The 23,598-nt window shown below is 40.3% G+C and overlaps 2 protein-coding genes across 2 annotated transcripts in view; one reads left to right on the forward strand and one right to left on the reverse strand.

Annotated features, from left to right (window-relative positions):
* The first annotated feature begins 17 nt into the window (after positions 1 to 17).
* Positions 18 to 2,578, forward strand: alg10 (ALG10 alpha-1,2-mannosyltransferase). Its single transcript, XM_086059361.1, has 3 exons — positions 18 to 390; positions 883 to 1,080; positions 1,172 to 2,578. Exons 1-3 carry the CDS (start codon positions 226 to 228, stop codon positions 2,231 to 2,233), a joined length of 1,425 nt encoding a protein of 474 aa, XP_085915487.1. The 5' UTR covers positions 18 to 225; the 3' UTR covers positions 2,234 to 2,578.
* A 5,248-nt stretch (positions 2,579 to 7,826) lies between these two features.
* LOC147160235 (copine-8) overlaps positions 7,827 to 23,598 on the reverse strand; it is a 51,232-nt gene continuing 35,460 nt past the window's right edge. Inside the window, exons 12-20 of the mRNA XM_086060222.1 lie at positions 22,337 to 22,390; positions 22,154 to 22,215; positions 15,242 to 15,288; positions 14,922 to 15,103; positions 14,716 to 14,843; positions 12,980 to 13,082; positions 12,178 to 12,235; positions 12,017 to 12,090; positions 7,827 to 9,401 (exon numbers count right to left, since the gene is read on the reverse strand). Coding sequence (XP_085916348.1) covers positions 9,213 to 9,401; positions 12,017 to 12,090; positions 12,178 to 12,235; positions 12,980 to 13,082; positions 14,716 to 14,843; positions 14,922 to 15,103; positions 15,242 to 15,288; positions 22,154 to 22,215; positions 22,337 to 22,390 — 897 coding nt within the window. The 3' untranslated portion in view covers positions 7,827 to 9,212. The remainder of the gene's footprint in view (positions 9,402 to 12,016; positions 12,091 to 12,177; positions 12,236 to 12,979; positions 13,083 to 14,715; positions 14,844 to 14,921; positions 15,104 to 15,241; positions 15,289 to 22,153; positions 22,216 to 22,336; positions 22,391 to 23,598) is intronic.

Below are 23,598 nucleotides of genomic sequence, written 5' to 3' on the forward strand. Positions count from 1 at the left end.
ACGTGTAGTACATGTTCCATGTCGAGCCTATTTTGAAACAGCACCACTCACCGTCAACAATAGCGCTTCCTTTTTTTTATGTGCAACATAAAAAAAAAAGGTTAGCCATGTATTATTTTTAAGGGCTTTTCAATTGCGCATATTGTAGTAATGCAGGTAAACGACACGTTAACAGTTTTAACAGTTAATTTCCGGTAGCAGTTGCGTTTACATTGCATAGAGAAAATGGATAAATTTGAAGGCTACATCTTCACCGCGTTGTGCAGCACCAACTTTCTGGTGTCCTGCCTGCTCTTTTCCAAAGTCACCCGAGAGCAACGAGAGCCCTACATGGACGAGATTTTCCATGTACCCCAAGCTCAAAAATACTGCCACGGGAAATTCAATCAGGTAAATAGTCTTATTTCAATGGAGGAGTGACTAGGAGTGAATGGTGGAGTGATTAGCGGATTAGCTAACGGAGCTAATCCGGAGACTACGCGATTTTTTTAAACCCTTAATTCCATGCAAAAATATTTAAATTCCCAAATTGTCCAATTAATGTATTGTTGTGAATGCATCATTTGAGACAGCAGTAGTTGTCTCCGGCACATTAAACCATAAAAACTCGCATTTGAACACTGTACTACAACTCCCATAATGCAACGTGGGGTGTTCTTCGTGTAAATCACCCTGATGGAATTTACCGGTATGTTATTCTCTAAACTACAAACAAGAACTAAGTAAAAATAATAATAATTAAGGATGCAAGTAAATATGACTAACATTTATTATTTCTAATGTTACAATAAACACTTACTCATAACCAGTAATAACATTTCAATGAATTGTACTGGAAAATGTCCACTCCCATACACACACATACATGTTCTTTTTGCACAGTGGGACTCGATGATCACCACCCTCCCGGGCCTCTATCTGGTCTCCGTGGGCATCATCAAGCCCGTGGTGCGACTTGCCGACATGACCGGCGAGGTTGTGTGCTCCACGGCCATGCTGCGCTTCATCAACCTCCTCTTCAACTGCGGAAACCTCTACCTGCTCTACCGGCTCATTTGCAGGCTACACCCGAAGGAGAAGGTGAAGTAATTTCATCTGTATCGCAACTGGCCAACTGAAATGAAGCAGATTTTGTTTTTGTTTTGTATAACTTTCGTCTGTCCCCATCCAGACGCGAAGAGCTGCTCGGCGGATCCTCTCGGCGCTGTCACTCTCCACCTTCCCCGTGCTCTACTTCTTCAACTTCCTCTACTACACGGACGCCGGCTCCACCTTCTTCATCCTCTTCACGTACCTCATGACGCTGCACGGCTGTCACAAGGCCTCGGCGCTACTTGCCGCCTGCGCCGTCCTCTTCCGCCAGACCAACATCGTGTGGGTGGCGTTCTGCGCCGGCACCCTTGTGGCCGGCCACATGGACGACGCGTGGAGGGTGGCGCATTCCAAAAAGTCGGATGACAAGTTAGCTGCCTTTCAAGTCCCTCTTTCTCGAAGCGGAGCCAAACGCGTTGTGCTTTTTAGTGTGGAATTTTTCACATGTGCCGGTCATTTGAAGGCGGTGTTGCTGGTGGCGTGGCCCTACGCCCTGGTGGCCGTGGGGTTCCTCGCCTTCGTGTGGCAGAACGGCGGCGTGGTGGTGGGCGACCGCGCCAACCACGAAGCCTGCCTCAATTTCCCACAGCTCTTCTACTTCCTCTCCTTCGCCCTCTTCTTCTCCCTGCCCGTCTCACTGTGTCATCACCGCGTGCGGCGCTTCCTGCAGGCCATGAAAAAGCAGCCAGTCCTCTTCCTCGTGGCCACCGTGGTCTCCGTCCTCGTGGTGTGGAAGTTCACTGCCGTCCACAAGTACCTGCTGGCAGACAACCGCCACTTCACGTTCTACGTGTGGAAGAGGTTCTTCCAAAGGCACGAGGTGCTGCGCTTCCTCCTGATCCCCGTGTACATTTTTGCCGGCTGGCACTTCCTGGACTCACTGAAGTCGCGCTCGCTCTTCTGGAGCTTGGCTTTCCTGTCTTGTCTCCTGGCTGCCACCGTCCCGCAGAAGCTTCTGGAATTCCGCTACTTCATCGTTCCGTACCTGTTGTACCGCCTGCACATGCCGCTCCCATCCCTGCCCAGACTAGCCCTCGAGTTTGTGCTGTACACGGCCGTCAACGGCGTCACCATTTACATTTTTATCAACAAGAAGTTTCGATGGCCGGACAGCGCCACCACGCAGAGGTTCATGTGGTGAACTCGAGGGAATAGCAGGATAGTTTGAGGACGCTCAAAAGGTCATCATGTGATGTTGAATGCAAGACTGCGTTGCGTAGAAGCAGCATATTGTGTAATTTATTCTGCATGGTTTTATTTTTATTTTGGAGACTAAATGTGCTTTTTTTCTTTTCTTTTCTTTTTTACAAAATTTGTACTGTATAATCAAAGAGACCTATTTTTCCCCAGATATACAACGTGCAAGTTTCTATCCACTATGTTGATTTTGTGTAAATTCAGTGTTTTACGGACAATTGTCTTTTTCTGTCTAAGTAAATGCTTCCTATGATTGTTGTTAATGAATAAATAAAGAGGACAAAATACATTTACAACTCTGTTTATTAAGCCCTTATATTTGACTTAATTTGAACGAATCATAGTATTACTAGCGTACGTATTTTAAATATATTGTATTTGACTATAAATAAAGAGTACAACAATAAGCCACCATGGGGCGCTGTTGTACAAGGATTGAAAAGTAGCTAACATCTTCCGGTACTTTAGTCATAAACAGCATGTCTGTTCAAACATTAACATCGCATCTTTAAAGAGAGTGCATATATATATATATATATATATATATACAGTATGTGTATATATATATACAGTATGTATATATATATATACAGTATGTATATATATATATATATATATACAGTATATATATATATACATGTATATATATATATATACATGTATATATATACAGTATATATATATATATATATATATATACACAGTATGTATATATATATATATATATACAGTATCTATATCTATATTAGGGGTGTTAAAAAAATAGATTCGACAATATATCGCGTATACAGCATGCAATTCTTGAATAGATTCGATATGCTGTCGAATCGATTTTTAGACATCAATTATTAATGGGAATATTCAACAAAACGTCTTACTTAGGGTTAAGGTTCACACGTTAAGCATGGAAGAATGTTATATTAATGGAACATTAAGCCTTAAAATTTTATTTCAATGCTGTCCAAACATGAAACAAATTGCAACAGATTGTTAAATAAAGTGGCTTACAGTTATAAGCCTAAAGTTTCGGATTAGTATTTTCTAAATTTGAGTTTAAAAAAAAATAGCAATAATCAATTCACAGATTTGTATCGGGATTAATCGGTATCGAATCGATTTGTGACCTATGAATCGTGATACGAATCGAATTGGCAGGTACTAGGCAATTTACACCCCTAATATATATATATATATATATACATATATATAGGGAAGTATTTAAGCACAATGTAGCTACTGCGAGTCCCTGAACACACCATGTCATCTCACAGCAGCGATAACAAAACAATTACAGCGTCAAGAAATGTTCTATTTATAAAAGAACCGTGGGAGTACAGCGGGTAGAGGCTAAATGATGTGTTTTGATGTTTTTTTTCTTTTTCTTTTAATGGCACAATAATTATAAAAGCTGCCTACAGCCATTTCAGTCACGCCTGTCAAAAAAAAAAAAACTTAGAAAGGGTTTTAGAATAATACGTAAAGTGAAAAAAATAAAAAGAGGTGTTTGTATCCAGTCACACTCGAGTCATGATTCTTTAAATTAAAAATTCACCAGAGTTCTCCTTTGACTTTTTAATTTTGTCCTGGGCAAATATTCAGTCAAGCTCCAACTTTAGCTGCGTCTCAGCAGCGTGTTGCTAGGCAACAGGCCATGTCAGGAAGTGACAAGCGCACATAATTGCGCCCCTGCTAGACAGACAGAGAGAGCAGTGGTCATTAGACTCAGTCAAGACATCTTTTTTTTAAGGATTACAAAAAATGACATGACCTTTTGTCTACACTAACCACTATGTAATCATTCCAGTCAAGAGTTTAAACAATTAAGAAGCAAAGGAATCTGTCTGTACATTTAAATATGAAAAATTATTTGGCTTGTCTGAGTTTTAACTTAATGAGCAGTCCTTATCCTCATGTGGTCTTTGTGCATGTTGCATCTAGAAACGACGTTTTCTCTCTCTCTCTCTCTCTCTCTCTCTCTCACATCAGCTGTTTGATTGACAGCGATATTAGCACCTTCCTCTCCACTGTGCATCTCCTCCCGCGCTCCTCCATCAATCCAGCCTCCCCTGGCCTCGAGGGATGCTGAGAAAATGAAGCTATTTATGGCAACCGGAGACGCTCCAGTTTGGTGTAAATACACATTTGTGTGTTACTTTTTGTGTAACATTGCTCTTATCAGCCAACGCCATAAAGTGTGACATTGACGGAAGTCGAATGAGGTTAGCATGTGAATGGCAGCCTAGATTCACACGTGAAGGTTGATGTGTGCAAGTAGCGTATGTACTCCATCAAACTTGTAGTCTGATTACTTTTGCCACCTTTGAGCAAGTGTCGCTTTTACTTTGGTTTACTACCTCCCACCTGCACGCCATCTAGCGCTTCTCCAACAACTCTAGTGTTACCCAAAAGTGAAAAAAAAAACACTGTTAGTAATGCTGGCATAAGATTGAACGCTGACATCACCTATTTAAGTCAGCATTTTATCAAAATAACATCTCAGAAGTGGCTGTTGCGTTATTGCGAGCCCAATCAACCTTAGACGGATGAACGCAGTGTTTTGGCACTTTTTGTGTCACGGGTGGGTGCATTAGCATTCACTCTAATTGACTCTTCAAGCGGGCGTCGACCTCATTCACAGATAAATATTTTTTCATATGAATATTTATTTAAAAAAAACATAGTTCAATACAGAAATAGTCATCTATCATATGTAATAAGACAATCAGTATTCAGCCATGCTTTCTCTGATTATTAATCACTGTGAACAAAAAAAATAATAATAAAAAACACATCCACCCGTCCAAATTTTTTTAAAACTAAGTGCAAAGAAATCACGCCAGAACGCAATAGAACACCGACACAAAAACATTTCTCTAGAGAAGGCATCGCACAATTTCCAGAAAAATCAGTTAAGGCCATTTTTGTACAATTATGTTTTGTATCATATACTTGAAAACACGCAGTTGTATTTCACAAAAAGGAACTGGTGCATCCTTTGTAAAAGTGTATACATGCAAACATAGTGCACATTGTTTCCAAAATATGACAAGCATACAAGATAGTATTTGGATAGCTTTTAGTAAACAAAAGTCTTTGTGTGTCAACACCTCACGTTGTCTATTATAACACTTGTAGAAAGGCAACACATGCATGCACGCACGCACGCACGCACACACACACACACACACACACACACACACACACGTGCACACAAAAGTTGATCTTATATGAATTAATACATTTTAACTAACATGCTTGAAATTTTTTGCTGTTTGTGTTAAAAATGTGTTTTTAATTTGCATGTAAAAATGAATCAACATAATATATTGATAATAAATATTCAACTAAAAATCAAATTATGAGTAATAGCATTTTGCACTTTTGGGACTGTGTGGATGTGTGTATCCTTTTGTATGGTTATCCCACTACATTCTTGTAAAAGTACACCAAATATGGAGGTTTGAGAAGTTAGGAAAAAATGAACATTTTTGTATAAAAAAGAACAAACAAACACTTTTAGCCAAATGTGATGTTGAATTTTGACATTTTTATTAAATGACTTTGTAGCTTATTTTGGCCATTTCTGTTCATAACTGCATCCATCAGTTTGATGCAATTTCCTGCTTCCAGTTCGCTTTGGCGAGTTCTGTTCTATCCAGATAATAAAAGTCCCCCTTTGACTACAGTCTGCTTGTACTGGCCGAGCAAATTGTCAACCTGCAGCTGGGCAAGTAAAAACCCTCTGTGGCCTTCCCACCCGTGACAGATAAAAATAAAGTCCACTCTAAACTCCCGTGGCAGCGGAACAAACACAGATCTGTTACTGGAGGTTTTACCGAGCACTGTAATGAGCTCCCATATGCTGACCTGCTGTCCTAATGATGTGTCCAGCTATGCCTGGAACGCAGTGGGTGACCAAATAGACACACACACACACACACACACACACACACACACACACACACACACACACACACTCGTACACACACACGCACACACACACAAAGACCTCGATGTGTCGGCCATATTTGGCACTGCTACAATAGAAAAGCATGTCACAATTTGGCAGAAGCACACCATTGGCTACCATTTAATAATCAATATAAAACAATAATAAGCAGTGTGATATTCAACTAGATATGTTGTATTGGTCCCACTGTGAGATACATCCAACCACATGTTGCCTTTAATCCTTTAACATTATTAACATAACACCTTCAAATAGCAGCTTTAATATCAACCGGTCGGTATGCTATGCGTGTGTGAATTTTTCAATGGAAATCCACGATGTACTTCAAAATGTCATGGAATAAAATTAACTTCACATAATAAATGATTCCTTCACATAAATGGAAAATGCAAGCTAAAAACTTTGCATTCGTAGTCAGTTGAAATACTTTTTTTGCCCCCATCACATTATGATAGTCAACATTTCATATAGATCATATGCTGCTCAATCGCTTCACATTCAAGCAAAGAAATATATATATATTTTTTGGACAACTGATACAATTTCTATATTCTTTGCTTTTTTTGATCACTGGGCTCTATGCTCAAACACTGTTTGAGAGCAGCTGCTGTCTTTTTGAACATGAGACATGATGTTAACACTACGTAACACACACATACAAATACACACACACACACCCACACACACACCCACACACACCCCCACCCCCCCCCCCCCCCACACACACACACACACACACACACACACACACACACACACACACACACACACACACACACACACACACACACACACACACACACAAACAAACCCCCGAGCATGTGGGCATCACTGCCAAGGCCGAGAAGAGACAGAGAGCAACTGTGTTTCCATTCATTAAGAAAATAAGAGATACAAATAAAAGCAAATTGTGCATACAAAATTGAAGAGTTCTTCAAATATATTTCCATTGGTAAACATGCACATAGTGTGTTTTGAAAGGCAAAAACGTAAAAAAATATATATAAAAATAACACTCGATACAGAAAAAACCACAATATTGACCAGTAGGGGTGTTAAAAATATATCGCGATATTACAGCACGCAATTCTTGAATCGATTCGATATGCGGCCGAATTGATTTTTAGACATAAATTTTTAATGGGAAAATTCAACAAAACGTCTTACTTAGGGTTCACACGTTAAGCATGGAATAATGTTATATTAATGGAACATTAAGCCTTATTATTTTATTTCAATGCTGTTCAAACATGAAACAGATTGCAACAGATTGTTAAATAAAGTGGCTTACAGTTATAAGCCTAAAGTTTCAGATAAATAAATACATTTTCTTACAAATCTTACAGTGTACATGTACAAGTTTACGGATTAGTATTTTCTAAATTTGAGTTTTTTAGTTTTTTAGCAATAATCAATTTATAGATTTGTATCGGGATTAATCGGTATCGAATTGAATCGTGACCTATGAATCGTGATACGAATCGAATCGCCAGGTACCAGGCAATTTACACCCCTACTGACCAGTAAGTATAAATCTGAAACTGTGGATGGGGGGAATTCAAGCGAATTGGAAATTCACTCTTTTTTTATTATTTTTTTTATTTAAACTTTGACTTCCATATCATGTTACAACTTTTGCTTGTAAAAAAATTGAAAATGTTTTTGTCAATATTTAAAAAAATCTTGAAAAATGAAAAACTATATTCTCATTACGATTGATTTTCTCAAAAATATGAATTTGTTATTGCACCATTACATGTTTTTTCTTCTTCTCATGAATAGCCAATCTTTTACTTCTCATGGTATTTAGGGGCTGCGATTGGCTGGCAACCAGTTCAGGGTGTAATCCGCCTACTGCCCGAAGCCATCTGGGATAGGCTCCAGTACCCCCCCGACCCTTGTGAGGAAAAGCGGTTAAGAAAATGGATGGATGGACCTGATGATTATGTTAATGTAATTTTTCTTTAGGATTTTGAGGGGTCTCAAAACATTTAAGACGCCCTACAGTAGATCAAAACAAAATCATGCACCTCACATTTTTGTGACCATAATGCCAGATTATGTAGTACATTTGACCAGATTATTAGTACATATAAAGAAGAAGATGATTCATAATGATGAATCAAATATGTCAAGTGTGGTATCAAATCAAGAGGTATAATAGTGTTTAAAAAAGTAAAATTATTATTATATGTATATGACTGTATATTGGCAACTGCAAATGGCGTATGAGTACAAATGGATGGAAACACAGCAGAGAGAGGATCTTTTTGAAGGAAGACAGACAGACAGACAATGGGACCTGTGTATCAAAACACGCTCAACCCACCTGCAGACAGACGGATGGTTGGAAGAGGTAGTGCAGGGCCGCTATATGCATGCATGTGGTCCAGGCTACACTCATGCAAAAAGGGTCATAGACACCAGGGAGTACAGTAGAGTACGGTACGGTACGAAAGGGCTACCAGGTCCTGCACTGCTGCTACCTGACGCACATGTCAGGAAAGAGAGAGAGAATATCACAAGCTTGATATTGAAAATATAAAAGTATGAAATCCTTACTGTAAACTGTGAGTTACTTAAAGAGCCAAAAGAGACAAAGGTTACTTATGTACAGCTCAAAATTGATTGTTCAGTAAGATTCCTTTGTTTTGTTTGGGGACATTCAAATTTTTTTTTTTAAGTTCAAAAGAAACCTGCTGCTGCTGCTTCTTTTCTCTTGGACATCCAGCTTTTCTTCTCCAGGCTTAAAGATACAGAGAAAAGATTCCAGACAGTGACAGGAATGCTCGACAGTGGAAGTAAACAGATTGGGCCTTCTTTGCCCGCAGTCGCGCAGCCGACAGTCCGGCATGCAGCTGTTCCACAAGACGAGAGACACCCACCACCGGGATCCACTACACACAAGCAGGCATGGAGAGCAGCTTGAAAAATGAAAAACCTTTCCTATTCTTCAGATTTGCGTTTGGAGGGGCTGTCCCGGAGGCGTGTAGGGAGGCGGGGCGGGCGCCGGCTTGATCCCACGGGTCCTCATGTAGGACAGGAACTGGTCCGGAATCTCGGCCAAGACGTCTTTGGCTAGACGGGCCATGCTCAGGATGTGATTCCCTGTCCGGTCAATGTAGTCTCGGAATGGGACGAACTGGGAAGGAGAAGACATTTTTAGTGTCACTTTCCTTCACATGGATGCTTACGGCCAAGCTCAATGAAGACGGTTTAATTCACTGATTTACTGAATTTTGACTGATTTTGCTAGGCCCACAGAATATTGTGTTCTATTGCTATAAAAACATAAAACAAAAACTACCAAAAGAAAGATTAGTCTCTTCTTTCCTCAGAAAAAAAGTATATTTCTATCTGTGTCCGTTTTGTAACAATTAGCATTAGAATATAGTTAAGTTTCATCATTATTCACAAATCTGCTTCGAACTGTGAGTTAATGAGCTTTTTTTTTCAACATGGCCCTGGTTAATCTCTTTTGCTCTGCTGCCAGCTGCTGGCCGTTTGTGTAATAACTACCATGTCTTCAACCGTTCTTTGCAGTTGAGAGGCTGCATCAAAGAATTCTGTATGCTCTAACATTATAAAAAAACATTAAAATACATACATATAAATACGTCTTTGGGACACATAAACCATTTAAAATAGAACATATTTATATGTTTTTGGGAGCAAATGAGTTAATGAGCCGCTGTCACCTACAATCATGAAGATCATAAGACAGACCAATTTGTGCTGGGAAGCCTTTGCCGCGAGATGCCACCTTGGCAGTGTCACGGGGCCTTATTACAGTAATTTCTGGACTATACGCCGCTACTTATAGTGGAGCTAAAGGTGCGGCTTATCAATCAGATCACAAGATCGCACTATAAAAAAAGCGCAAGAGCGTCAGGCAGAGCAAAACAAACCAAGTGAGCCCAAATACAGTCGGAGAGACAGAACGAGAGCGAGAAAATTTGCGCCCTCATTATGGAAAAGAAAGTAGCGGGAACCACCATTGTGGTAACATTAAAACACCTGCGGCTTACAGTCAGGTGCGGCTTATATGTGTAACAAACTCGAGTATTCCCCAATTTTAGCTAGCGCATGTCATGTTTGGATTCTGTTTTCCTTGTGTGTCTTCCTTGGTCTTGTTAAGTGTGATCCTGCCCTTCCTCCAATCAGTGCCTTCAGCCACTTGTGTCTTGCCCCATGTGTGTCTTGTTGTGTCGTTAGTGTCTGTGTATTTAGTCTGCTGTCTTCCCTCTGTCTGGGTCGGTTCATTGTCTTTCCTTGTGTCATGCTGCCTGTTTTTACCTTGTCTTGTCACCATGTCATGCTGCTCGTTTTTGCCTTGTTGTTCACCCCATGTTTTGGTTCTAGGTTTGGTTTAGCTTGTAATTTGGAAGATCACCTTTTGTTTGTATAGAAATTAAATCCCTCTTGTGACTGAACCTCGCCCTCCTCGCTCTGTCTTCCCGCATTTGGGTCCTCAAGCTCCCCCATCGTGACAGCGCAGCTTTTAGTCAGGTGCACCTTATAGGCCAGAAATTACTGTAATTTGCTGATAATGAGAAGGCAGAACTGATAGAATGTTCCGAGAAGTTAAAACGTTATTTTTCTTGACATAGAAGGTATGTTTGTCTGTGTGCGTTTCAACTCGTTAACTAACAAGCTTCCCTCCCTCGCCCACATCGGCCACGCAACAAACGTGATGTGATGGAGAAAAGGTCGCTGCGGGGTAGTCCTTTGTGTCCTGGAGGCGACAATGTACTCTTCATTTGCCGATGTGTCTGCTGTACTCAACGTACTGGAGGAGGTGGAGGTGGTGCTGGGGGGAAAGGGGGGTTGGTTGGGTTGGTTGGGTTGGGTTGGGTTGGGTTGGGGGGGGGGGGGGGGTGTCTAGTGGCTCACATCCAACCAGAACAAGCTTAATTTGGGGAGGGTGAATGTGTGTTGTCATTTTTGACCATTGCATATATTGTCAAAATCTGATGGCAGTATTTAATAAGAAAGTATTTGAATTTGAATTCATTTATTTTTAAGGGACAATGCACATTTAATGAACATTTTACAATGTAACTGTGCCTAAGTTAGGCTTTAAACTAAGTATTTAATTACCGTTCTGTACTTGAACAATGACATAATAGTCAGCTTTAATTCAACAACAAAATGAAGTGCAAACATTTCAAGAGGCTCCAAAGTGACTAAGTAACAAAAATATGACAATTTGTTGAGACATGCAAAAAACATAAGTGTTGAGCCCCAATTTTAGCAAAGGGCATAACAATGCCATTCAGGGGAGTCAGGACTTCCACCAAGGATCAACTATTTATAAAAGCAAAAATGTATAACGCTATAGTTTGCTTTATTTGACCATCTCTCTTTGGCAGTTAACGTGCACTCTATTAGTTCATGGAGGATGGTGAACAGGCTGCAGTTGTAATCTTAAAAAAAAAAGTTCCTTTATCCTTCCTATAATCATGAGCTAAATGGATGAATGAATTTGTGTAACCTGCTAAGGCTAGCTATGCTAACATGAAAGGAATGAAAGTGATATTTTCTACCAATAAAAGTGTCGCTTTTTATTACAAATCCAACTAAAATGCTTGATTAATCATGTTTAGTTTAATGAGAACCTCAAATATAATTACTAAAATCCTAAAACAGACTGAAAATATGAGGGAATGATTCCATTATAGCATTTTTAGTAGCTTCTCTTAGCATATGTAATACATCTTCTTGTCATTCTTGAGGATTAGGAAGAGGGCTACATACCTGAACAATATCTCTCTCTGCATATCTTCCTCTGGATGAAATTCGGACCTCATCACCGTCGAGTTCAATCATGGCTGATGATGATGATAAAGGGAAGAAAAAACATTTAAATACCGGCAATCAGAGCCTTGCCAATCGAGCATTTCAAATACTTTTCTTACCGTCAAATTCGGCAGGTCCAACCCCCACAATGATGATGGACATGGGCAGACAGGAAGCCTGTGGGCATGTGGAGAGCAAAACAGCTAGAAACTCCAAAAGGACAACGTGGGCGGGCTCTTTTGTGAGCCTGGCGACATGCGTGTCATCTCAGAGTGTGCGTTGAGACATCTTTGTGAATAATCTTAATAATATTGGACCCTACACTCAACAGGCAGCTAACAAATGGCCAGTGAAGTGTGCGGAACAACACGTTGACCTCAGGCTACAGCTCGGTAGATGATCTTATTTGTTGTTGCTCCTCCGTAAAGGTCACATGATGTCAGGCTAGCCTCCCTCCGCGCTCGGCCATGCTTTCTGCTTTCTCCTTTCACCATTGAGAAGATTATTTTCCTCCACCCCTATATTCCACAAGCATGCTGGATGCCCTCAGGAATGCACTTTTGACTTGACAGTGATAGACAGAGGGCCAATAACATGCTGTCAAAAGGCAGGCAGGCGCAAGGGGCTTCAAACGTTACAAAATAACAGCTAAAGCTCTCTCGTGGCATCATTTATGCGTCTGCACGGCAAACAAGAGCGCTTCAAGGGAGGCTAATATGATTTATATGGAAAAGCAACCACATATGAGTTGTAAATATATTCAAGTTGAAAATACAGAAAGCGACACCCCACCCTGTGCAATGCTGATAAGACGATGGTGTGCGAATTGCGCTCATTTACATTGACGTTGCATAATTCTTGATATCTCCATGCAAATATTTTCAGCCCCAGCTGGAGATCCAGTGTAAGACTTGTCCTTACGTTAACAATGGACTCTTTGGTCTGGGCCATGTCTGAGATGACGCCGTCCGTGATGATGAGCAGAACAAAGTACTGCGAGCCATCCTTCACAGATGCCGCATACCTATGGCAAAGAAAAGCGCACACACAGAGATTAGCATGTGTTCCCATCACAGCACACACAATATGCAGGATATAATGTTGTAATAGGAAATTGTCATTGGTTCAGTTGAAAAATCAAGTCGTTACGTCTTTGTACACCTTTTTAGCCGTCTCATTTATTTCATTAGAACAGGAATGAGACATTTACATGTTCTTAAGCAACAGTTTTTTTTTATATCCCACTGAGTAAATGTCATGTGATTCCCACCTCGCCTCCTCCTATTGTGGAGGATGTTAATTTGTCAAGTGCGACTGCCTATGCGCCGATTCTACAGCTCAATCGGGCTTTTCACTTTCTTCTGTGTTAATACGACCTTTCCACTCATGGCGACTGTTTGCGCATGCGGTGATGATTTAAGCCGCGTCTGTAGCACTTCCAATTCAGGCTCCTTATGTTTTTCTACAATACAGTGATACTTTACTTACTTAAAACTCTTTAAGCCCTAAGCTATTTTTCAGGCTTTTGCTCGAAAATTACATACTCAAAATAAAAAGAGTATATCTCTGCAACCACAAGGTACATTTGAATAATTATTGTGTCATAATAAAAGGAACCCTTGTGAGATGTGTTCAGATGTGTAAATATATGTGTAATATAAACAAAACACAAAAACACTTGTGTGTTTTTGCATGAAGTAGCACAGCAGGAGAGCCGAGTTATTTCACTGTGTGGCACAATACCGATTTCTATATTAGATAATTAAATTAGTTGGCGTTTGAGGCGTATTTGGGGCATGTAAAAATGACTTATATATTGTTGTAGTCCCGGTTCTGCAATTTTATTTGAGGTCCTACATCATCATATTCTTTCATGATTAGTGCATTGTTTCACACAAGGGGGCGCACTCGGCCTAAAAGGGCTACAACATGTAACAATAGAATGTTTTTTTTTTCGAGTGGTCTGAAACATTTTTCTGTCTATTCAATGAATTGAAATAGGGAAAAGGCATTTGAACATGCGCTAGTGTTGTTTTCTAGGTATTGATGGGCTTAAGTGATGTTTCCCAACCTTTGTTGCGCCAAGGCACATATTTTACACCATAAAAATCACACAGCACATGACTCCATACATGTTTCCCAAAAATATACTGAAATCATGATGATGATCTGATTGGACCGTGGAGGAGTATTGAATTGTTCTGCTTGTTTAAAAAAATAATAATTTTTGGACCAATTAACTGAAATTTGATTATTTCCCAGAATAGTTAAGTTACAATCTATTGGGTAAAATGAATGTGTGTGTATGTAACTGAAGTTACTTACTTACTTAAGTTGAAGAGCTGTAAGTGCAATACATGTTCATAACTATGGAATGCAAAGTAAACAGAACACTATTTAGTCACTTTTCTTATCTAGGTGATTGCCTGTCTTCCCTGTAGCAAAAATGATGCTCAGACACACACAAATGTGTAATCAAAAGGACCCTCTATGTGTGCGTGTTTTTTCCCCTCTCCATTTCACTTGCCTTAGCTACCTGGCAACAATTTTGTGCAAAGAGCTTATAACGGAAAAACATGAGAACACGTTAAGAGGGAAAAGTTCTCAGTGTTCCTTTTACTTTCCACCTGATTTGATTTGAAGGGGAAGTGCAGTACCTGGCGACATGGTTAACCACAGGGGAAAAGTTGGTGGGTCCGTACAGTTGGACTGACTTCAGGCTCTGGTAGTAGGCTTCCATCACGCCATCTATTCCCGCACAGTAAGGGTTTTGAGGGTTCCCGTTCTACATAGGAAAGAGCAGAGTAAAAAGAAAAAGAAAAAAAGAAGAGAGTTGAGGTGGTTTTTCTTCATTTGTTCTCACCAAAGCAAACTCGTGGGAGATTCGCCCATCAGGCGGCAGCTTGGCTCCAAAGCCGAGCGCAGGGAACATCTTGTCGCTGTCATAGTCCTGAATGATCTCCCCGACTGCCTTAAGGGCCATGGCGTAGGCGTTGAGCTGGTAGGGGCTCATGTAGTGGAGCGAGGTGGGTTGGGCTGGATTACCTGAAAGAAGATACAAGCCAGAGAGAACACCAATGAGTCCTGCCACTTGTGATAGAGAGGGCTACCAACAATCACTTCAATATTTGAATAAATCCGTCCTCATGCAGCTCCTCCAAATGTGTTGAGCAAAAGACTCACCGTTGGAAGCTGTGAAGTCGATGGCCACTGTGAAGTTAATCTGCGTCCTTGGAAGAGAAAGGCAGAATAGGATTCATTAATCACCAGCGCTCTCAAGCGCCGTTTTCTCACCATACAAACTAAAGTTTTGATCTGCTGAACACAAACAGAGGTCCTTCCGACAGCTTTAGCGGTTAATAAGATGACCGGGATCCGCGGCTTAAAAATGTGTGTGCATATTGTCGAAAGTTGTTCATCTGCAGGGACTCAGCACGTCCCGGCTTTTTCACACCAAGGCTCAACACCCCCCCGCCATTCAAACACAGCGTTCATGTCATCTCGCGGTTGGAAGCAGCCGGCGGCTTCATCCTATTTGTCACCTCAATGGGCCAGAAGAAGTGGAGGCTCTACAAGCTATCAGTCGTTGACTGGACACTCATTGGTCCGGAGGGGCAAGTCAGAGATAAGGAGAAAATTGGGCTGTGGGAATCTTGTTCTCTTATCTTACCATTGCAGTAGCAGGGAGTGCATTTGATTTGGTACCCAAACCTTGAGTGGAGACTTAGTGTTAGATAAATGTATCTTAATTATCCCATATTTAGTCTTTTATTAATTGCAAAGCATTTATTCAACATTGTGAATTTATTCAACATTGTGACCTCTTGTTTGAACTGTGCGAGCTGCAGTCGACTGCAGTCACGAAGTTTCATCACAAGACAGAAACTGTGCCCTCATCACAAGACAAGTGGCCGGAACATTTTTATGGTTGAGAAGCTTTTAGTGTTAAGGAATGTTTGAAATGTTTGCATTGTTGCTTGTGTAGTGACTAATTTCTGTAAATGATTGTCACATTGCTGCTACGTATTTCCCAAACCCCTCAGAGCAGTAATGTCCATGTGATAGGTCAATCCAATAATAAGAGGAAGAACGACAGAATGTGTCAGAATGGGCAGGAGTTTGTGATCTGCACGTCTCTGTTCATTCTCCTCGCGAGTAATAATATATATATATATATATCTCTTGTCTTCCTTCCGTGTCTGTTTATTAAATGTTCTAGGTTGAATGAACCTGACACTTAGCAACTTCATCAACCTCTTAAGACCACGACTATCGCAGTGCAATTAAAGCTACTGAATGTAGAATATTCCATTTCGAATCGCTACTGCCACCTGCTAACGAAAAATGAAACTGCACATACCGTTCTTCACATACACACCACGCACATTACGTCACATTCGCAGACACGGCGCGGGAAATTCTAACCCGAATCCAGTCGGGAAACTATTGGCCAGAGGCTTGCAGGAGTACCCATTGTGAACAGCTAAGGTGTTAATCTACTAATTAGAAGGCATTTCAGTCATAAATGGTTAATATAAAAGGCTTATTGTAAAGTTATATTTGGGAAAAAAGTTCCATATTGCAGCTTTAAAGAAACCATCAGCACAATACAATAATATTCTGACACATGTGCAGTTCACATGGAGCAGTTCACAATCATGTAAAAATTATTTAAATACATTAGAAACATCAGTGACGCTGTCTATTAACTCATTTGCTCGCAAAAACGTATAAATACGTTCTATTTTAATTACCATGGTCCCAATTTAATGTTTTTTTATGCTAGAGCATACAGAAGGCTTTGGTGAAGCCTCTGAGCTGGTAGTTATTCCAAAAACGGCCAGCAGGTGGCAGCAGAGCAAAATAGATCAACCAGGGCCATCTTGCAAAAAAGCTAATTTCCACAGTGACAGACAACAGATTTGTAAATAATGATGAAACTTAGCTATATTCTAATGCTAATTGCTTAAAAAATGGAAAATTTATTAAAATTGACTGCCAAGTGAATGAGTTAAAGACTGTATATAAATATGTGCAGAACACAGTTTACAAAGAGTACAGAAGGAAAGGGGCATTTTGCTTGATGTCTTACATTTATCTCATACAAAACAACTTGGACTGAACGATTAATCAAATTCAAATCAACATTGCAGTGTAAAAAAAAATTCAAATCGCAGAGGGGAAAAACAACTCACCTTTAGTTCAGTCAGTTTGTAGGCTTTTTTTTTTGGATACTCAGGGTTTCTGCAGGTATCATCATTTCTAATGCAACTTAAAATTAATCTAATGCAGACTTTGACATTGTACTACACATAAACACACACGCACACATATATATACATACATGCATGCATACTGTTTACACATTAGGCTTTTTTTTTTTAATTAGGCAAAACATTTATTTTTTACAGACGAGTGTATCAATGTTGTCAACTGGCATGAAGTAAACACCGACTGTTATTACCTGTACAGATCTTGCTGACACAGACAACCTATAATAGGCGGAGCAAAGCGGGATCAGGAGCAAAAGTGCATGTTCAATCCGGGGGAGAAAAAAAAAAGTCTGGCAGGTAAGATAAGGGATTTCTCAAGTCTTAATGTCACACCCTTCTTGAGGTGGTCTTGTAAAGTGTGATGAGGCATAATGTGTATTATTGTAGTGTAAAGGCCCATCGGGACTTTTTGAACAAAGGTTTGTCATAATTAGACACATTTTACTCAAGGAAAAAATATAAAGGCTTAGCATGCTTAGAACACTTGTGGCGCCCCCCGGAAGGGCAGGCCAGATTGCGGTTGCTAGGCAACAGCAGTCAGCAAAAGTAACCCGTTTCATCTGTCGCAGCCAACTTCTAATAAGGGGAATTTACCTTGCTGCGAAGCAATATTGTCATCAATTACGGCTTACAATAGGAGTCTTTGTGTGTTGAGTGTTTATCGGAATAGTCTAAACCTGAAGGACTTTTCAGAGTTTCACAGGGAGTCCACTTGTGTCAGCATGAATGCATGGGGTGGCCTAAAAACAGCATCTCAGGTCGTGTGCTGATGATATGCAAACAGATGTTGCTGCTTGAAAAGCATCCAAGTGGCCGAAGAAGGATGAAGATGTCAGTAATGCATGAAGATGTTTGACAGCAACAGCAAGAAAATTGAATTTTACTTGACAGCTTGCATCAGAGTCGCTTTTCAAATTGTAATTTTCTCCCCCCACAAATCTTTGTTCTGGTGCTGGATGTCTGCTCCTCTTACAAATGACATCTCCTCACAATGTGTTTCCTCCTGCTTCTATTCTGGTTTCAATGCTCAATTCAGCAGGCAAAATAGGGAAGACAATATCTGTCACCATGAGTGACAGATAAGCCATCAAAGGCACAACTCCAAATGAAAGATATGACCAACAACTGTTCATTTTCATCGCAGAGCTGCTGAATAGAGGCTTCTTTGTGGGAAGCCATGGGTGGTTCCCACGCTTTATTGGGCGGGATGAAAAGAATGATGCTCCAGATTGAGATGGAGCCGTCCCAAATCATTCATTTATGCTAATGCCGCCAGCCGATCATGCTCCTTATTAGGTCCAAATGAGCAATTAGCTGATTGGGTTGAAGCTCTGTAAAGAGCTGCCAATCAGAGGAGAGCAGTGGGGGGTGGCGGGGGCTGGGGGTAAACGAGGGAAGGCAGCACTAAGAGGAGACAGAAGGGAATTTGAAAATAGACACACACTTGGGATTTGAGGGCAAGGCTTGAGTGATTTCACCCTATTTGTGTATGCAAGCGTGGCCATGTTTGTGTGAACAAGTCTGGCCATTATGCGCCTGCGAGTGCAACCCGACCATTACAGTCCATTTAGGTCTCAAATAGTGATACACCACTTGGCACTTTATTGGCCCGCAACAAGTGCGAATACTTGCGAATGCCGACTGGGAAAAACGCAATCTCGTTTGTAACGACCTGCGCACAGACCACATTCTTCCATTAGGAGTTAGAAGGCGAAAGTCTGCACGTGCCGTGCAGGGCTGGGCTGCGGGCACGCAAAACAAACAGCCACTTGCTTAGTGACATTCACTCTTCATTCATATAACTATATTGATTGACTGGCCCAACATTTACTCAACCAAGGCACATATTACAAAAATGTCATGTCAAGACATGATGTCCTTAAAGTCACTTTAACCGTCTTTTTTCTTTTTAGATTTTGTTTTAGGTATCATACGGACGCGATGAAAGTGAAGCCATCAGTATTTGACAGCTTATGCTTTGAAGTTTTTGTAAACCTCCCATTCTGTTGTCCGTGGCTTACCAGTAGCACTGTCAAAGGTCAAGTTTAAACTCAGCATCCACAAAAGCTAGAATGCCTGTTTTAGGAGTTTGACAAAACATGTGCAAAGGAAAGAAATGCTTACAAAAACGCTAAAAGTTGAACTCACAAATATGCGGTCATCTAATCTTACAAAATGACATGGCAACATGTGGAGACACGTTTATTACGTAATTCTTCTATCTAGTGGAAGAGCATTTATCTGTTCTGCCTCAGTGCTATCGATAGATCAACAAGCATACAGTTTATTGGCAAATAAATATATATTCTTGATCAATCACTGGACCACAGGAAATGAAAATGTTAGAAAATTTAGAGCTTCGCCACCCACAAGCATTAGATGGAGTCTGTGAAAATTGCCAAATTAACGGAAGGGACCTGACTCACTCACCCACCTCTTGAATCGTCATTTAATTCATCAAAATCATCTCTCTCGGTAGCGTAACTAAGCAAGCCTTCCTTTTTTAATCAGATGTTTTTTGAAGGGCGTTTTAAGCACAGATGGAGAGAGACTAAAATGCCGTCTTTCCTCTCTTGACATTGTCCTCGCTCTGCATGAGAGCAGTCCCACAACGCTCGGCGTACAACAGGAACATGTGCACAAGGTCACGTCTCAATGCAAGAGTGCACACAGGGCAAATAGTCGGAGTCTGCTTGGCATCACTCTGTCTGCCGCTCACATGCAAATACGAACGATTCGTCTGAGGGAGAATGATATTTGGCAGACTGCAGATGGCATGCCACGGTGGGCTTGGTTGTTGACCAGACAGTATGCTGGCTGACAGGGCTCATTGCATTCGGATTTGTGGAACAGGTTGACAAACAGAAATTGAAGACAGTTTTTTTTATGTATTGATTATGTTTTGTATTATATCATGTGTTCAATCCCAAAAACTCAAGCAATCAAATTGTGTGACTAAACATGTCATATACAGCGTAGGACATCAATTTGATATTAAATAGCTCTGCTGTATTTAAAAACAATAGACATTTAAAATCACTGGTAGTGACAAAGACCGTCCGAAACAAGATTTAAGCAGCATCCTGAGAAAGATGAATGTCAAATGTACAGAATATGTTGAAGACTGATGAGACCACATTGCAGGCACAAGGTATAAATATCCCTTTCCGTATTTGGTAGCTACTTCATCACACATTCACCACGGGATGCATCTTGTCATGTTTTAGCTTTAAGGATGGAATTCCACCTTCTCACGCCTTTCCGTGCACTTCTTCAAAGGCATTTGGATGTTGGGGCACTTGCACTGTTGCCATGAGAATGTCAGAGTGGATCAGGACTTGCTGGAGGATGGGAATCCTCAAAACTGCAACTGGTACAGAAAAGCATCCACATTGACTTAGCTTCCATGAGAACTGCAATTCATTGTCATTTATAACCATCACCGGAGAAGGGAAGAAGAGGAAGGAAAAAAAAGTCCAAGTGCCATCATCATGAACAACATTAACATACAGGAGGCCTAAGTGTTCATCAAAACAAGACAAAATTTATGCTTAATTAACTCATTCAATCCCCAAAACGTGTTAACACATTTTTTTTGTTTTTTATGCAAGCGCATACAGAAGGCTTTGATGCAGCTTCTGACATGAAGAGGTGGCTTAAAGCAATGGTCGTTACTCGTTATTAAAATATAAAAATAAAATGGCTAGCAGGTAGCAGCAGAGTATAGAGATCAGCCAGGGACATGTTGCAACATGCCGTTTTTGTCAGTTTTTACCAGAAATGTGAATATTGATGAAACTTAGTTACATTCCAATACTAATTGCTGTACAACAGAAATACATACAAATATGTTTTTTTTCTGATGAAAGAAGATACTCTAATCTTTCATTTGGTAGGTCCCATGGTTTTATAGCAACAGAACACAGTGTTCTGCGGGCCTTGCAAAATCTGTCAAAATCCAGTAAAACAGCCGGGAGCGAAGGGGGTTGCTTCAGAGAAAATGGCTGCGAGTAAATGAGTTAATATATAATGCAAATGGAATTGACTTACACGTCACTTTATTTAAGAGGGAACCACTTTGAGAATTACTAATCTGGTTCTTCCTGCTGAAGCACAGTATACCTCCATGATGTGTTCATGCAGCATGTGTGTGTGCATTACAGCAAGCAGCATAGTGTACAGTATGCAAGGTGCTGTCATTGAATATCAACCTTACTGCGTGTGAATGGATTGTGAACTCGCCTGTTAAAGTGCACAGCAACGAATAACGTGAGTACCGTGAGTTAAGTTGAATTATAAACTGAACAATTGACCTCACTATTTTACTCCAGTTGCCATTTTAAAACACATGGTAGAATGCTCGTTACCGTATTTTAGCATTCATGCATGCGCCAAGTATGGTGCGGTGCGCTCGTTTCAGAGCTGTAGTTACCTACAGTTAGCCACCAGTAGCCCTCCGTGTGTGTCGGTCTGTGTGTGTGTGTGTGTGTGTGTGTGTGTGTGTGTGTGTGTGTGTGTGTGTGTGTGTGTGTGTGTGTGTGTGTGTGTGTGTGTGCGTGTGCATGCGTGCGCGTGGTGAGGACATGTGTGAATTGCAAAAAACAAAGCAAACTGTCAGTGCAAGATATGTATTGTAAAATGACAATAACCCCCACCCCCCACCCCCCCCCCCCCCCCCCCACACACACACACACACCACCACCCACCCCGGAAAGCCACCCGCCAAAGTATACTTCAAATCTGTGGGAAACACTGAAAGGGATACAACCCCAACCATTTGACAGACAGCAGGTCTCAAGTAAACATGTGACCTTTCACCTACCCTCCCTTAATGTAGTCCAGGAAGGTGACTTCAATGTCCACAAGGAATGACAGCAGTGTTACCTTGGAAAGGTTAGATCCATGTCAGTGACAAACTGATGGAAACTATTTATTTTATTTGTTACAACATATAATACACCATGGTGAAAACCATTAATGCAGCTTGAAGGATGTTGCTGCTTACCGTTCCAGAGTTGAGGTATTTTTTCTTTTTCCCTTTCTTCTTTGGATTTACCACCTGAAAAAGAAAAAGTCATGGTTTGTAATTTAGCATCAACAAATCGTCAAAACTGTACCATACGTATGCTGACCTTAAAATGAACATTTAATGCTCAACAAACTTCAAGTTAAAGTTAAAGTACCACTTTGATTCCAACAAGCAAGGTTGTCTGATAAATACGATGGCAAGGTTAAAGTGAGGAGAGATTGCCTCGGGGAAAGAACATGTGACAAGTTGAGGATTTATGCGTTCACATGTAGTGGCACATGCAGGCACAATTGTGTGAAGGTGAGGAGGAAAATGTGGTGTTAACGCACAAACACACAGGCAGTGAGTCTCTAACTGCATATTTAAATCGGGAAAAAGCTTACATAAAAATGAAAAAAATGCGCCCTTAAAAGCGGGTGTGCCCATTTGAAAGGCAAACTCGCAAAAAACATGATGTGTCCCCCTGTCAATGTGATACTCAGCTAATCACAAAATGGTTGCAGTCGGATGTTTGGTTCCTGAGGTGCAGATTACACGTTCCTTCAATACACTTTGCAAATGTTCACACCTAATCTTGACGAGGCATTCAAATGTGCTTCGTCTCACTGTGTTTTATAGTGCATCACTAGAATCTGCTTACATAATGAGCTAAAGCGCAATAGCAGAAACTAGGGCTGAACCATTTTGGAAAATAATATATTTTTTCAATATTGCGATTGTAATTTGAGATTATTTTCAAGGTCTTATTCCCATGTATTTTTAAACAAAACAAAACAAAGCAACAATTTAATCTGTGATCTTCTGCTGTTATAGGTTAGGTTTATGCAAAAATTTAAGCAAATGAAGCATGAAACCCTTTATGGAGGACCAAAACTGCCAAAAATGTAAAATAAATGAGTAAAAGTGAAAAAGCGGATATAAAAAATATCATTCAAAATTAAATACAAAAAAATAAATGAATACATATAAAAACAACAACATATATATATATATGAATCCCTAAATAAATAAACTAGATTAAAAAAATAAAAATAAATGTCAAAATAAATACAAACATAAATATATAAACAGAATTAAATATCAATCAATAAAAATGCTCTGCTCTCACATTTATTTATTTCATGCTGGAGACGTTCTGTCAGGTCGAAATGGTATTCCAATTCAAACATTTCGACCTGACAGAGCATGTGCAGCATGAAATGAATAAATGTGAGAGCCGAGTGTTTTTATTTATTGAT

Source organism: Leptonotus elevatus, chromosome 17 (assembly GCF_054856555.1).
Source record: "Leptonotus elevatus isolate MCC_2025b chromosome 17, RoL_Lele_1.0, whole genome shotgun sequence".
NCBI classification, from domain to species: domain Eukaryota; kingdom Metazoa; phylum Chordata; class Actinopteri; order Syngnathiformes; family Syngnathidae; genus Leptonotus; species Leptonotus elevatus.